We start from the raw sequence: 14,253 nt of genomic DNA on the forward strand, positions 1-14,253 counted from the left end.
TATTTCTAGCTGAATCAAAGAGAAAATCAGAGCATCGCTGCTGCACTTGAGGGGACCTCTCTGCGGTCAGCCGAGGTCCTGCACACATTTCTGTGCGTCCAGGCCAGCAGGAGCGAGCAGGGCAAACTGTTTCTCCTCAAAAGCCACTGGCTCCCTTTTTCAAACTGGGGGCCACAGAGGGGGCCTGAGCCAGTGGCCATGGTCGGGGGGCAGACGGCCAGGCCCTTGCTGAGCAGAAGGTGCTAAAACATGGGGCTTGGGTTCTTCGCGATGAAATGTCAGGAGCACAACAGCCCTTGGGGTGGCTGACAGCAGCGACAGGGGGAGAAGCCACAGCCAGGGTCGGGGGGTGCAGCTCTCTCTCCAGGGAGGAGAGGGATGCTTGCAGCAAACCCACACCCCCGGGAGCCCGGCTCCTCACCTGGTGGAGAGGGCGCAGAGGGAGCCCACAGCCACGGCGTACTTGGCACCATCCCAGCCCACGTGCTTGAAGGCGTCGGGCAGGGGGCTGTCCTTGTCCAGGCAGAAGTAGGGCATCATGAGCGTGAGGGCGGCCGACACCCCGAAGTAGGCGATGAAGCAGATCAGGAGTGAGGCGACGATGCCCACGGGGATGGCCTTCTGGGGGTTCTTGACCTCCTCCCCTGGAAGAAGGAAGGGTCAGGGGGTACTGGCGGGAGGGGGCTGGGGCCTTCCTGGCTCGGGGGAGGGAGGGGGCGCCCTCAGCACTGAGGACCAGAGCACACGGTGCCCGGGACAGACGGCCTTCTCGGCCTTCCCACTGTGGCTCAGCAAGGACAGGCCGTCTCCTCTGGCAGAGACAATGTGGGAAGCCCAGGAAGGGCTGTTCAATCTGCCACGATGACAGCGCTGGTGGCCCCTTTTCTCCCGGGTGGGGGACGGGGAGGAGGCAGATATGCAGTCAGCTACAGCTGCGACGTCAGCATCCGGGCTCGAGGCCAGGGCCCAGCACGTGGGGAGGTGCCGGGGGCGGGTGAGCAGGAAGCTACACACCCACACGGTTCTCGGGAGGGAGACACACGCCCCCAGGAAGGGAGAGAGCGGCCGCGGCCAGGTGAGCCCAGGTGTGCCCAGGGGAGCCAAGGGCGGGCGTACCTGTGGTAGCGATGCAGTCAAAGCCCACGAAGGCATAGAAGCAGGTGGCTGCCCCTGACAGCACGCCAGAGAACCCGAAGGGCATGAACCCACCGACGCCTGGCTTCCCCACCTTCGTGGCACTGGAACAAAGAGCCACAGTCAAGATCACAGCACCCACTTGGGGCCCCGATGAGGGGCCACCCCAGGCAGCACCCCACCCGACAGCCACTCCTGTGGCCAGGACTCCCACCCTCAGCGACCGGTCCTGGGGAAGTTGTCACAACCACTCACGCCTGGGCAGGAGGAAGCCCTGCGCATGAAGCCCTTCCCAGAAGCACCTGCTAAACACCGACTGGGGACAGGGATCGCGAGGCAGGTGCCCAGCGGGAGAGGAGAGGGACCCACACCAGAGGCCCCTCCCTAGGACCCGCAAAGAAAGAGGGTCCTCAGGGCACAGCCCTGCCCCACGTCGGCAAGCACGGGTGTTCTCAGGGCTGCCAGCAGCTCACCGCTCCAAGCCACTGTCCTCGGGATTCACGGACTGGCCAGTGGAACAGACACACTGGACCCGGCTATGTTCTAGTCGGGGAGCCTTACCCCAACTCCTAAATGACGAGCACACTTCTCAGTTTCAGAAACAGCCCCGGAAAGCCAGGGCTTGGGGATTTTCTCAAACATGGGCCTCCCTGTAGCAAGTGCAAGAAACGCATGCATGCCAGACGCAGGAAAAACCACTGCCAGGCTGACACGAAGTGTGTCCATTTAAAGTATGACTAAAACACACCCACAGCCGGGTACAAAGGCGGGACCGGTAAGTCAGCCAGGCACAGGACGCAGGGCAGGGCTGCGTCCTCCCGCCCCCAGCTGCCCACAGGCAGCCCCGCACCCCCCAGGTCTGCCCATCACTAAGCGTGCAGAGCACTCCGGAGAGCTGACCACTATTGTGAAAAGTGGCTGAAGCTTAAAACAAAACACTTGACAGGCAGCCAGCGCGGGAAGGGGGGGATGGGAAGACCAAAGGGGGCGGGGTCCCCAGGGGGCTCCCAGCAGACCCTTTCAGCACCCGAACACTAATGGAAGGACACGGGTCTATGCCCAGGGCCCCTGTCGCTGCCAGCCGGACAGACAGACAGACGGACAGGTACGGAAGGGCTGCAGATGCCCCCGGCATCAAGGGCTGGGAACAGCCGTGGGTCAGAGCGTGAACCCCAGGGTCTGCTTTAAACCACCTCCAGGCAGAAGCACCTGGAGAGGTTCTGGGAACCCCATTTTCAGGGAGGAAGAAGGGGTGGTCCAGCACACTCATTAAACCCCAGGGAGAGACGGGACTGGGGAGAGGACGAGGGCTGGACGCGCCCCCATCACGCGGATGGAGACACAGGACAGACAAGCACGGGGACGGCAGAGGGCGAGGAGGCAGAAAGCGGCCTCTGGGCTCCTCAGCGCAGGGACGGGGAGGAGTCAGACAGCGGCGGAGCAGAAGGACCGCGAGGGACAGGGAAGGGTGTCCCTCTGCTCTCCATGAACTGCGAGCCAGCTCTGCCACTGGGTCCCCTCAAAACCACCGCTAGGCTCAGGGGCTGGGACTTCAGGCACCTGTGACAAAGGCCGAGCTCCTGACACGAGCAGGTCTGCAGAATTCGCAGGTGCGTGACCAGGTGTGGTGAGCAAGTGGCTGTGCGACGCTACTTTTTATGTAAGGAGAGGGAAACCCCATACACAGTACACATGCACTATTCAAAATAAACATAAAGACACACCCGCAACTGCCTGCGCTTCAACAAAAGCTGAAGCGCACACACAAAACTAACAAAACCAATTACCCACGGGGCGGGAGGATGAGGTAGAGGCAGGAGCGGGAACAGCTTCTCAGTGTAAACGGGTTTATAATATTGTGACGGAAACTATGGTAATATAGTCTCTACTCCAAAACTTAAACTCAAATTTTAAGGAAAGTCTGGCTGTTCCTAAACCAGGGGGCAGCGTATCGCTACAAAACCACTGCAAAGTCCACTCTACATAGCCTCTCACCAAGACACTGAGAAATATTTTTTAAAGGCTCTTCATATAAATCAACTAAAAAGCCATTATCCGCACGTGGTGGTCGTAAGCACTGGCCATCTGGCATCTTATACATGAAGAAATGGGGATGCATGTTCAGAGAAGTAGCCAGGCCACTGCCTGGCAGATGTCACCTGGAGCCCGAGGAGGCTGAGCCCAGACCTCAGGTCAGGGTCTGGCCCCTGTGTCTGGGTGACCAGCCCTTCTGTACACCAGTCACCCGGTTACTCAGAAGTAAGCAAAAAGAATCACTGTTCACAACAGCCGAGACATGGAAACAACCTCGATGTCCACTGACAGAGGTGTGGGTAATGAAGATGTGGTACATATACACAATGGAATACTACTCAGCCATAAAAAAGCATGAAATAACACCATTTGCAGCAACATGGATGGAGCTAAAGATTCTCATACGAAGTGAAATAAGTCAGAAAGAGAAAGACAAATACCAGATATCTCTTATATGTGGAATCTAAAATACGGCACAAATGAACCTATCTACAGAAGAGAAACAGACCCACAGACACAGAGAACAGAACTGTGACTGCCAAGGGGGAGGGGAGATACAGGAGGGATGGATAGAGAGTTTGGAGTCAGCAAAGGCAAACTCTTATTTACAGGATGGCTAAGCAACACGGTCCTACTGTACAGAGAACAGGGAGTTATATTCAGTAACCTGTGACAAACCACAATGGAAAAGAATATGAAAATGAATGTGTGTGTGTGTAACATAACTAATTACCTTGTTGCACAGCCGGAACGAACACAACACTGTAAATCGAATATACTTCAATAAAGTAAACTGCACCCCAATACTGGGGGCGCTCGGGCCTACCTCCCACCCTCTGCCCTGGCACAAACTGCGTGCCGTCCCTGAAAGCCACACTCCCTTCTCCTCACGGGAAAGGAACTCTAATTACTTCAACCAGGCACGGGACCCCCGAGAATAGAGAAAAGGGCCCTCGGACTGGGCCTCGGGGTGAAACCACGGACGCGAGCAGACGTGGCGAAAGCACCTCCCGAGACGGGTGGGGTGAAGCCGGCGGCGGGTGCTCTTCTGCTCTTCCGTTTCCTTCCTGCTGGCGGAGTGGCCGTCTCGGCCGTCTCGGACCCCGAGGAAGAGGCCGGCCAAGGCGACCTCCCGCAGGGCCGACTTGAGAGGAGCAGGGCTGCGCTCGTGGGGCCGGGGTTACTTCTGCGGGTCCGTTCTGACCGACGGCACCCGATGGCTTCCCCAAGGTGCCTCCGTGCGGGGCTGAGGCTGTCCCGTTCCACCAGCTGCCCGTCCCCAGGACCCTGGCTGGGACGGCCGGGGCAGCACAAGGCCAGGGCAGACGCCAGCGGCCCCTCTCCCAGGCGGGGCTCATGGGGTGGGGGCTCTGCCGGCGCCACCGCCGCAGAACGAGCACCAGGGGTCACAGCCTCAGGCGGTCCGGGCGCCTCCTCGTCCCCGAGAGCTTTGGTTGGGACATGCTCTCCTCCTTCAGGAAGACAAGCAATTTCCTGCGACACCACGTGGCTGCTGTCAGAAACACAAACCTACGGCTGGGGGACTAAAAGGAAGAAAGATGCTTCCAGGTTCTGATAACACCAAAGAGCAGCGCTCCGCTTCTTAGACCTGTCGACCCCGCGCCCTGCAGGGCAGCGTGCCTAAGGTGGCGGCAGACTTAACTCAAGGGGCCCCACCTGCGACCAAGAGGCCGGACTAGAGGCCAGAGGTTCATCACGGATGGGTCACACAGAGTGACCGCGGCCAAGGACAGTCACCACCACCAGCTGACACGAACAACCTCCTTCAAAAGCAATCAAACTCAGTCTCCATCGACAGCCAGAAAACAAGAGGTGCCTCTTCGCTGAACCCTTGATCTGCAAGAGTTTTCAGAGTCCCCTATGTCACTCCCAAGCATTTCGTTTTTTTGTTTGTTTTCTTTTCAGAGCCGCACCCGTGGCATATGGAGGTTCCCAGGCTGGGGGTTGAATAAGAGCTACAGCTGCTGGCCTACACCACAGCCATGGCAACACCAGATCCAAGCCGCATCTGAAACCTACACCACAGCTCATGGCAATGCCAGATCCTTAACCCACTGAGCAAGGCCAGGGATTGAACCCGCAACTTCATGGTTCCTAGTCGGGTTCATTAACCACTGCGCCATAAAGGGAACGCTCCTCCCCCACCGCCCCCCGCCACAGCCAGCACCTTTCAAATTGGCCTTACTCCTCTCTGAAGTCATGGGCACCAATAAATTTGGCAGAATTTGCCTCGGGAATGCTTGGGAATGATACTAAAAAATAGAAGCCTCATTTCTCGTAATTGAGTTTTGTCCCCAGAAGGAAGGCTCTTTTATTTGCACTGTGAACCACATAATATGAGAGTTAATGCTTGAGTGTCCTGTCTGCCTTCCAGTGTGAACCAGGTACACACCAGGCCCGCCCACAGATCAGGCCACTGGAGGACGAGTGACCGCTCGAGCCCCGCGTGGGATCCCCGCCTCCCCTGCAGCGAGAGGCGGCCGCCTCCAGGACCCTGGTCAGTGGCGTGTGGGCGGAAGGGACATGTGTCTTCCGCATTCGAGCACGCAGTCCTCATCCTCGGTCCCTTTCTGGGCGAGCTGGGTCCTGCCTGAGCCCACAGCTCGGCTCCCACCAGGCACGTGAGGACAGCGCCATAGGGAACAATAGAAAAGCCACATGGACCATCTGGGGGCCTGACATCATTTTAAAGCCACTGCATTTGAGGAGGGGGGCTCTTCATCAGAGCAGTTTCACCTTTAGCCATAATTACAGCAGAACTGTAGACAAAACCACAATCCCCCTTCTCCATCCTAGGACCTAAACTGCACCTGAGAAATCTGACAAAAAAGAACAACAAGACACCGTACAAGCGTCTGGCTCATCCCAGATAAGATGAGCTTGTCAGGAAGGCAGCACACCGTGGCCTGAACAGCCAGCCACCTGCCTCCAGCCCTGGTGTCCTGAGCCACAGACACAGAAGGGGTGGCGCTGTGATATCTCAGGGCTGACACAGCCCAAGTTCAGTGTGAGAGAGACTATTATTATCACATGTTGATTCTCTGATAAAAGCCTGTGATCAAAGTTCCATGTATTTCTTCTTTGTTCTAGGTTATTAAATAGGAAGGCATTTCAAAAGAAAGTGGTATCACCATAGCACTGCAGAGAAAAGCTTTTCTGAAAACAAAATTCAGAGGATGACCATGAACCAGGGTAGGAGAGGAAAGGGTGACTGAGTCTGACAACAGTACCCAAGTATGTACGATCTGGAGCTGGAAGAGAGACGCTCGTCCCCAGCATCGTCCTTTGTCCCACAGCGTCCAGCCAAGGACAAGGCTATGAAACTTAAAAGAAATTTCAAACAAATAAAATACCCTCAGCTACTTGACTGCAAAAAATAAATCAATAATAACAAAATAGTCTAACTCAAAATTACATCTTTTGGAAAAGACCCGTATTGCAGCCAATGACAGCCCAACCCCAGGAGCGGTCCCGCGTCCGCAGCCACACTCACTTGTTCAGGCAGAGATGACCGGAGGTGTTCCGGAAGTCCTCCTCCGTGAGCTGCCAGTTTTTGATGGATCCTTTCACAAATCCTGACACCATTATGAAGCCCAGGACCAGAACGTTGATACACGTGAATATTTTGTTGACCATGGCTGACTCTTTCACGCCCAGAGTTAAAAGTCCTGCAGAAGCACACAAGCAGAAGCTCTGTCTCAGGGTTAACCTTGTACCAGCCCAGCCCCTGGCACAGGGATGGGGACGAGAGGGCGACCAGTAAAGAACCCAAGCAGCGTCGAACCTCGAGAGAGGAGGGGGCTGGAGGGATCCCCATTCTAGAGGCAGGAGCAGGATAACCCAAGTCCCGGGGTGCTGAACAGAGCCATCAAGGTTGGCCTTCCACGTGCCCCCTGGCACTGAGACGCTAACCTGCTGGAGACCAGGGAAACTGCCGACCGAAGCAGTAAACAAACTCGGCGCATGTGCAAAAGCACAGCCACCAAGAGAGAGCTTTATCATTACCTGCACCTGATTTTGCTCACGAACCTACGTCACCTTCCCTGATAAAAGGCATGTGGGCTAAAGCCTGGGCGCCTTGGTTCTGCGGAACGGAGGGCCTCCTGGTCCCCCACTTTCTAGATGCGAAAGAGTCTTGTGTGTTTTATTACGCCGCGTGGTCCCTCTTCCAGGATCTCCTGTTGCCCTGGGCGCTGGATGCAGCACCAACCCAGGGGCACCAAAGGACAGCAGAGATGGGACATCTGAGTGAAACCACCTGGGGAGCAGGGTTTCACTGCCCCGCGGGACAGGCGCAGCCTCCCGGGAGACAGGAGGTTTTCAGATGAGGAGCTGTTCAGAGGTAGCGCGGGGAGTCACAGTGTTAGCGATGATGCCATCAGGACGTGGAACCCTGAGCACGCAGGGTCCTCCTTGACTCAGTGCAAGTACAACAGTGGCTAAAAGAGACTAGTTCCAGCTTGTAAACGCAGGTTAAAAATACCAAGTCATAAAAACACATAGGACAGACGTGTGGTTGCTGAGGGCAGGCAGGAGACAGACGGGGAGGGAAGGATTGGGAGTTAGGGGTTAGCAGATGCAAACCACCACGTACAGGACAAAGAAACAAGGTCCTACCGTACAGCACAGGGATCTAGATTCAACAGGCTGTGATGAAACACAATGAAAAGAAAACACACACATGAGCCGCACGACAACGCTTTCCAGCAGGACTCCTCGGGGACCCCAGGGCATACGCCGCTAAGAGACCCTCGGCTGCGAGAGAAAGCAGGCAGGGCAGGAGCCCAGGGACCGTGGCCCCCTCTGTGATCGGAGACACCGGTCCGGCCACGTACGTCTCTTCCACGCTTGGAAACAGAAGATGTTCACGTGACAGGCATTGGAAGAGGACTGAGCAGCGGATCACGGGGACACGTCGCCCCCCCTGCTCTATTTGATTGTTCTTCGCATCCCTCCCGTGCGTTTAGGAAAAGCTCACGGGGCCAAACTTAATTTCGGATACACGCTCCTGCCAGCTAGGCCAGGAGCACTGCCGACACCAGCCGGGGCAGAGGGCTTCTCAGTCGCGTGGTGTGTACAACACGGCACGTTGCTTCAGAACCCCGTCCGAGATTTTCTAACCTCAAAGGGGACTCGATCTGCATTTCAGCGGCACGTTTGTTTATATCAACAAACCTGCATCCCCCAGCATCTGAGACTCCAAAAACCGTCACTAGGAAGACGCTTCCATCAGCTGTGTTCCAGCCATGACTGCGATTATGAAATTCTCTCCAGCAACTTTGCGGTGAAACTTATTTAACTTAAAGGGTGTTCTGCCGGCTGCTGTGTGTAAAATCACCCGAGACACCGCCAGCAGCGAGGCACGGTCCGCGTGCCAGACAGCGCTCACGCCTCCACCCAGCCCTGGCTAGCAGCGCCAGCTTCTCTCTCCACATGGTCATCTGCCACGTGAACACAATCTCAATTCCTGGGTCACTTGTACAAAAAGCCTTCAGCACCAACAAATCCTCACTCCACGCTTAGCAAACACCTGAAGTTCTCTTGTAATTAAATGACAGACAGCTCAGCAGCTATTCAATAAGCCGATCCTCTGTGAACCTCCTAGAAGCCATTTCGACAGAAAAGCTGTCAGCGTTAATTACAAAAAGGAAAAGAAGAAAGCGGGGGGGGGGGGGGGGGCAATGGGAGAAAGAAAAGGAAGAGGCCGCCTTGGTGGCAGCCTGCCCTGGACTGCGACCGCTCGCTGCGACCCAGTGCCTCTCAGCGCGGCTTTACCCGTTAGGATGAGAATTATGATCACGGCAAAGATGTCTGGGTTTTCGGCCAGCACCCCGGGCGCATGCAGGGCCATGTGGGCCCGGGAGAACTCCCCGATGGGCTTGCCGAGCAGCTCGTCAAACGTCGCACTCCAGGCTCTGGCGACGCTGGATGTACCTGCGGAGAGACCCACACCGTCAGACGAGACTCAAGGGCAACAGTTGGCAGCTCTGGTCCTCAGGCACCAGGCGGGGACCACGGCCGGGGCACGGGACCCGGGACGGGCTAGCTCAGACGTGAGGGGCAGTGTGTCTGCAGAATCGGGACGCAGGGCTCAGGAGGAAACAGGCTGGCCATCACCACCCAGACTCACATGTACACCGTGTGTTTCAAACGTAGGTACAATTGAACGGTAATAAATTTTAACGCAGTGTAACTCTTACCACCCAGAGGTACCGTGGCAGCACCGGGTCCTACCCATTTGGATCCATTACAGAAAGAGACCCTGGGGCAGACCACGTGTGGGCTGCAGGACCTGCTCCGGGCCACCGGCAGCCCCAGGGGCCACATTCCTCAGGAGGCCCCTTCTCCCAGACGCTCCAGGCGGCCGAGCAGGCAGGGCCTGGGCCCCTGGAGGAGGGCACCCCGGAGATCGGCTCAGGCTGGTCCCCACCCCCGCAGCAAAGCCCGGGCTCACCCTCCGCAGGCGTCAGGCACCCACTCCGGCCACAGGCCAGCAGGCTCTGACCTTGGGGACAGAAACAGACGCCCCACCCAGCACCTCGAATACCAACAGCAACTGACTGCCCGCCCCCCACCACCTGAAAAACGTAACTGCCTTTCCAGCAGTTTCTCAGGAAACGTCACTGAAGTTCCAGTATCCACAGAACCCATCTTTCTTTCTTCTCCAAGGGGGCTTGCTTCACACTCGATTTCAGCACTTGTTCTCATGCCAAGTATTTTCCCAAAAACTCAGAACTGTGACCACATTGCTTTATCTGGATTGGCCAGTCTATTAGAGGAATTCTGTCCAGTCAGGCCATGACCCAGTGAAGAAAAAAGGTTACTACCTGCCCCTCCCCGGGCCAGCTCACTGCCAAGGGGCCTCCCTGCTGGGTGACAGGGTGCCCCGCCCTTCCTTCCGGCTTAGCCACCCCCATCTCTGAATCATCACGGCTTAAAAAAAAAACACATCTGGGAGTTCCTGTTGTGGCTCAGTAGTAATGAACCCAACCAGGATCCATGAGGACACGGGTTCAATCCCTGGCCTCACTCAGTGGGTTAGGGATCCAGCATTGCCATGAGCTGTGGTATAGGCCTTGGCGTTGCTGAGGCTGTGGGTGTAGGCCAGAGGTTACAGCTCTGACTCCACCCCAGCCTGGGAACCTCCATATGCCAAAAACCAAAAACCAAAACAAAACCACACTGGCCTCCTCATTGTTCTGACTCGTCCCCACTGAGGTCTGATGCACCTGGTCACTCATGCAAGGGCTGCGCTGTGCTGCCCGCAGGCAGCCTCTCTGCCTTCCACGAAAGGAAAAGGGAAAGGTGGAACAGTCAAGCAAGGCACCAGGTGCCCGGAGGAGCTGGACCCAGCCCGCCAGGGGAGCCCGGGGGGGCGCGGCCCAGGGTCTGCAGGAGGAACACCAGAAGGGACAGAAGGGCAGGGTGGGCCCGGGCCCCCTGGCCTTACCGATGATGTAGGAGAGGATGAGGTTCCAGCCGGTGATGAAGGCCCAGAGCTCGCCCACGGTGACGTAGCTGTAGAGGTAGGCCGAGCCCGTCTTGGGGACCCGCGCGCCGAACTCGCCGTAGCAGAGGCCGGCCAGCACCGAGGCCAGCGCGGCGATGAGGAAGGAGAGGACGATGGCGGGGCCCGCGTCCTCCCGCGCCACCGCTCCGGCCAGGACGTAGACGCCGGCCCCCAGCGTGCTGCCCACCCCCAGCGCCACCAGGTCGAACGTGTTGAGGCAGCGGGACAGACGGCTCTGCTCGTGGCTGCAGTCCACCACCTTCCGCCGCAGCATCTGCTGCCCGATGCCGGCCAGCATCTTGCACCCCATTGCGGTTCAGACCTGCCGAGGAAGGGGACAAAGGCGTCTGTGGCACCACGGCCCCGGCTGGCGGCCCCCAAGCCCTCTTGCAGCAGCACGGACAGCGAGGGGGTCCCGCGCGCTCCCTCACTAAAGCCTTCTGTCTCAGACGTCCACCGTCCACCGTCCGAACACCAGCCCCCGCTCCCTGGTGGCAGGAGGAACACCGGGAGGCCGACACACTGGTCTCTGAGCTTCCTCCACACTGATTTTGGTTCTTAACCGAGCGCCTCCCACGGGCAGAAATCCCACGAGAAGCACAAATGAAGGACATGGTGCCTGCCTGCAGCCGTCACACCCGACTCAGCAGCAAAAGCAAGGTGCCAGTCCAAGCGTGCTGCTGCGGGAGGCAAACGACCACAGGGTGTAGTTATTAAAACCCAGAGGCTTGCAGGGCAATGACAATGCTTTGTGGGCCTTCCCAGGACCGTCCGAAGGCCAAGCTGTTTCTGCTTCAACAGCGTCAGGTCCAGAGCAGAGAAGTTCAGGTTATCACTAGTTAGGGCTCTTTGTAACTGTGGCTACTCCAGAAAGTGCTTTTCCTCTGGACCAAAACGGTGGTCCCAAGTGCCACATGGGACACACTCCTGATTTTGTACCAAGAGGGGTCACGTGCACATAAGGCTCTCCTCACCCAATGAGGCCCGGGATGCCGCCCACATGGTCACCAGCATCTTATTTTCTAAAAATCTAAAACTGTTCTAAAATCGTTTTCAAAAACCAGCATGTGCAGGAGTTCCTGCTATGACACAGTGGGTTAAGGATCTGGCACTGCCCTAGCTGTGGTGTAGGCTGAAGCTGCAGCTCACATTCAGTCCCTGGCACTGGAACTTTCATATGCTCTAGATGTAGCCATAACAAACAAACAAACAAACAAACAAAGGAGTTCCTGGTGTGGTGCAATGGGATCAGAGGCGTCCTGGGACACAGGTTCGATTCCCAGCCCATCACAGTGGGTTAAGGATCTGGCATTGCTGAAGCTTCGGCTTAGGTTGCAACTGTGGCTTGGATCTGATCCCTGGCCTGGGAAACTCCATATGCCTTGGGGTGGCCAAAAAAGAAAACAAACAAACGAAAAAGCAGCAGGTGCAGAAAAGAGCTATCGTCATGACTTTTAGCTACTCAAAATTCGTCTTTATGATCACTTGCTATTTATTAACCTAACTTTGCTGCAATTAATCACTGGAAAGCAAAACAACCTGAATGGAGACGGCGGATCCAGCAAAGTTCACACCCGGCCACCTGCCCACACCCCTGGGGTCTGGCCCCTCCTGCTGGCCTCAGGCCAGCACCCCCCCCCGACCCCCGGGTTCACGCCACTGGCCGGCTCCAGGCTCAGAGGAACGGGCCAGTCCCCTTTGTAATTTATCTGACAGACCAAGGGGAGAGACAAAAAAAAGTTTCTCAAGATTCCAAGTTTATAAAACTCATCCAATCTGACCCCCTTCTTGCAGAGATGAGGAAAAATCACTCAGAGCCACGTGTCAAAGGGGTGATGCGCGGGGAAGGTGCCGAGCCGGCTCCTCGCTGGGCTTTGGCGCCACCGGAGGGGAGGAAATGAGAGCAGCGCGTTGACTGGGGAGGGAGTGGGGAGGAAACGAGGGAAGATGACCAGCAGCGGAGCCGGAAAATCACAGACACAGGGTTTGATAAGAGCCAAGAGGGCGGGCGTCAGAACAGGACATGGGCACAGGCAGCCGTGGTTCCCGGTGTGTTTGCGGCCACCCGCTGGCTGGTCCCCGAAGGCCCTGTCAGGGGCGGACCCCGGGGGTCCCAGCCAGGACAGCGGCGCTGCGCGTCCCCTGGGACTGCCTCTTCCTTTCCTCCTCCAGGATGCGCCTGGATTCACTCAGGTCCGAGGGCAAATCCCAAAAAAGCCGTGAGTACACCACTGCCTGGACATCAAGTTCAAAGGGAAGATGCACCATTTCCACAGACCCCTTGGCAGAAAGGGCAGGCTGTGCTGGGGGCTGCAAAAACGCAGTAAATAACTTCTCAGCATCAGTTTGGGGGGCACTTAAAGGGGAGCGGCTGTGGAAGCGCCCTACAACTTGCCTTGTTTTCAGCGTGGTTAATTAGTCATGTGACTGACGTTTGGACACAGTGCCCACCTGCTCCCAGCCGCCTGGATGGCGGTCCCGGTTAATGACAGACTCTCGCCAAAACGACAAGAGCCAAGTGCAAGACAAAGGCAAGGCAACGACCTCATGTTCTCTCCTCAGCTTCACAGAGTCAAGCAACCCCGGGGCCCAGGAAGGCAGCTCGCGGGGCCGCTGGTCTTCCCCTGGAGACCAGACACACTGGCCCCGGCTCTCTGGAAGGGCTGGGCCACACTGCTGTGCGGAGCAGAAGCTAGAGCTGCCAGAGTGACCACACTGGGATGCTTGGCAAAGGGGACACCGGAGCCTGGGACACTGTGCCGAGAGCCCGGTGACCCCACATTAGGCTGTGGAGCGGCAGTCAGGGTGCTGCATGGTGGAGACCCTCCCCGGGAACCGCTTACTCACCCTGGGGGCCTCAGCACAGCTCCGGGATAAAGGGGTACACAGCAGCCCAGCCGCTCAGGAACTGTTCTGCCCTCCCCTGCCCCGGAGCCAGAGGGCAGTGCTCCGCGTGGCAGCAGACAGCGGGCACAGGAGGGGCCGCTATTCCCCTGGGTTACTCCGTGAGTGCACCCCACTGCCTGGGAAAATACTCCTGCCGTCTGGGAAGGTCCTCCCCGCTGTCTGGAGAAGGTACCCCCTGCCGTCTGGGGACAGGAGACAGCCTTTCCCACCTCCTCGGGGAGACGCTGAGGTGCTACTTGCTACCCGCCCAGAGCAGGAGACAATGAGGGGCTCCCAGCCCAGGTCCCCCCTGTCTCCATGGAGGAAAAACCTGTGCTCTGCGGGTGGCATCACCTGCCACAATTGTGTTCACGTTCTGCCAAGGCGCCCATTCATGTGCGGCGTCCTGAGCTGCTCATCCCACCAACAGGAAGACCCAACCCACTTCTTCTCCGTGTAAAAGCAGCCTCATCAGTCCAAGCCCGGCAACGTCAGGTTCATGCAGACTGCCTGCTGTCAAGGCTGAGGCAGTAAGTCCGCAGAATGCTTGAAAAGCCCTTTCTGGAAACGAGGTTACCTTTCTTGCGGGGGGCAATCCGTGTAAGAGTCAACGCCTACACTTTCATTTGGGGTTTTCACAGAAATCTGCTAACAGGGAGCGCCTCAGA

General features: G+C 57.4%; 1 protein-coding gene across 5 annotated transcripts in view; it reads right to left on the reverse strand.

The window, feature by feature from the left end:
• The window catches only part of SLC7A1 (solute carrier family 7 (cationic amino acid transporter, y+ system), member 1), a 66,602-nt gene that overhangs the window by 11,799 nt on the left and 40,550 nt on the right, over window positions 1–14,253 (reverse strand). For all 5 annotated transcript variants that reach the window (XM_021065162.1, XM_021065163.1, XM_021065164.1 and 2 more), the window contains 5 exon segments: window positions 10,640–11,021; window positions 8,965–9,123; window positions 6,683–6,857; window positions 1,117–1,238; window positions 422–644 (listed from right to left, as the gene is read on the reverse strand). In XM_021065162.1, coding sequence (XP_020920821.1) covers window positions 422–644; window positions 1,117–1,238; window positions 6,683–6,857; window positions 8,965–9,123; window positions 10,640–11,009 — 1,049 coding nt within the window. In that variant the 5' untranslated portion in view covers window positions 11,010–11,021.

This window comes from Sus scrofa, chromosome 11 (genome assembly GCF_000003025.6).
Source record: "Sus scrofa isolate TJ Tabasco breed Duroc chromosome 11, Sscrofa11.1, whole genome shotgun sequence".
In the NCBI taxonomy this organism is placed as follows: Eukaryota; Metazoa; Chordata; class Mammalia; order Artiodactyla; family Suidae; genus Sus; species Sus scrofa.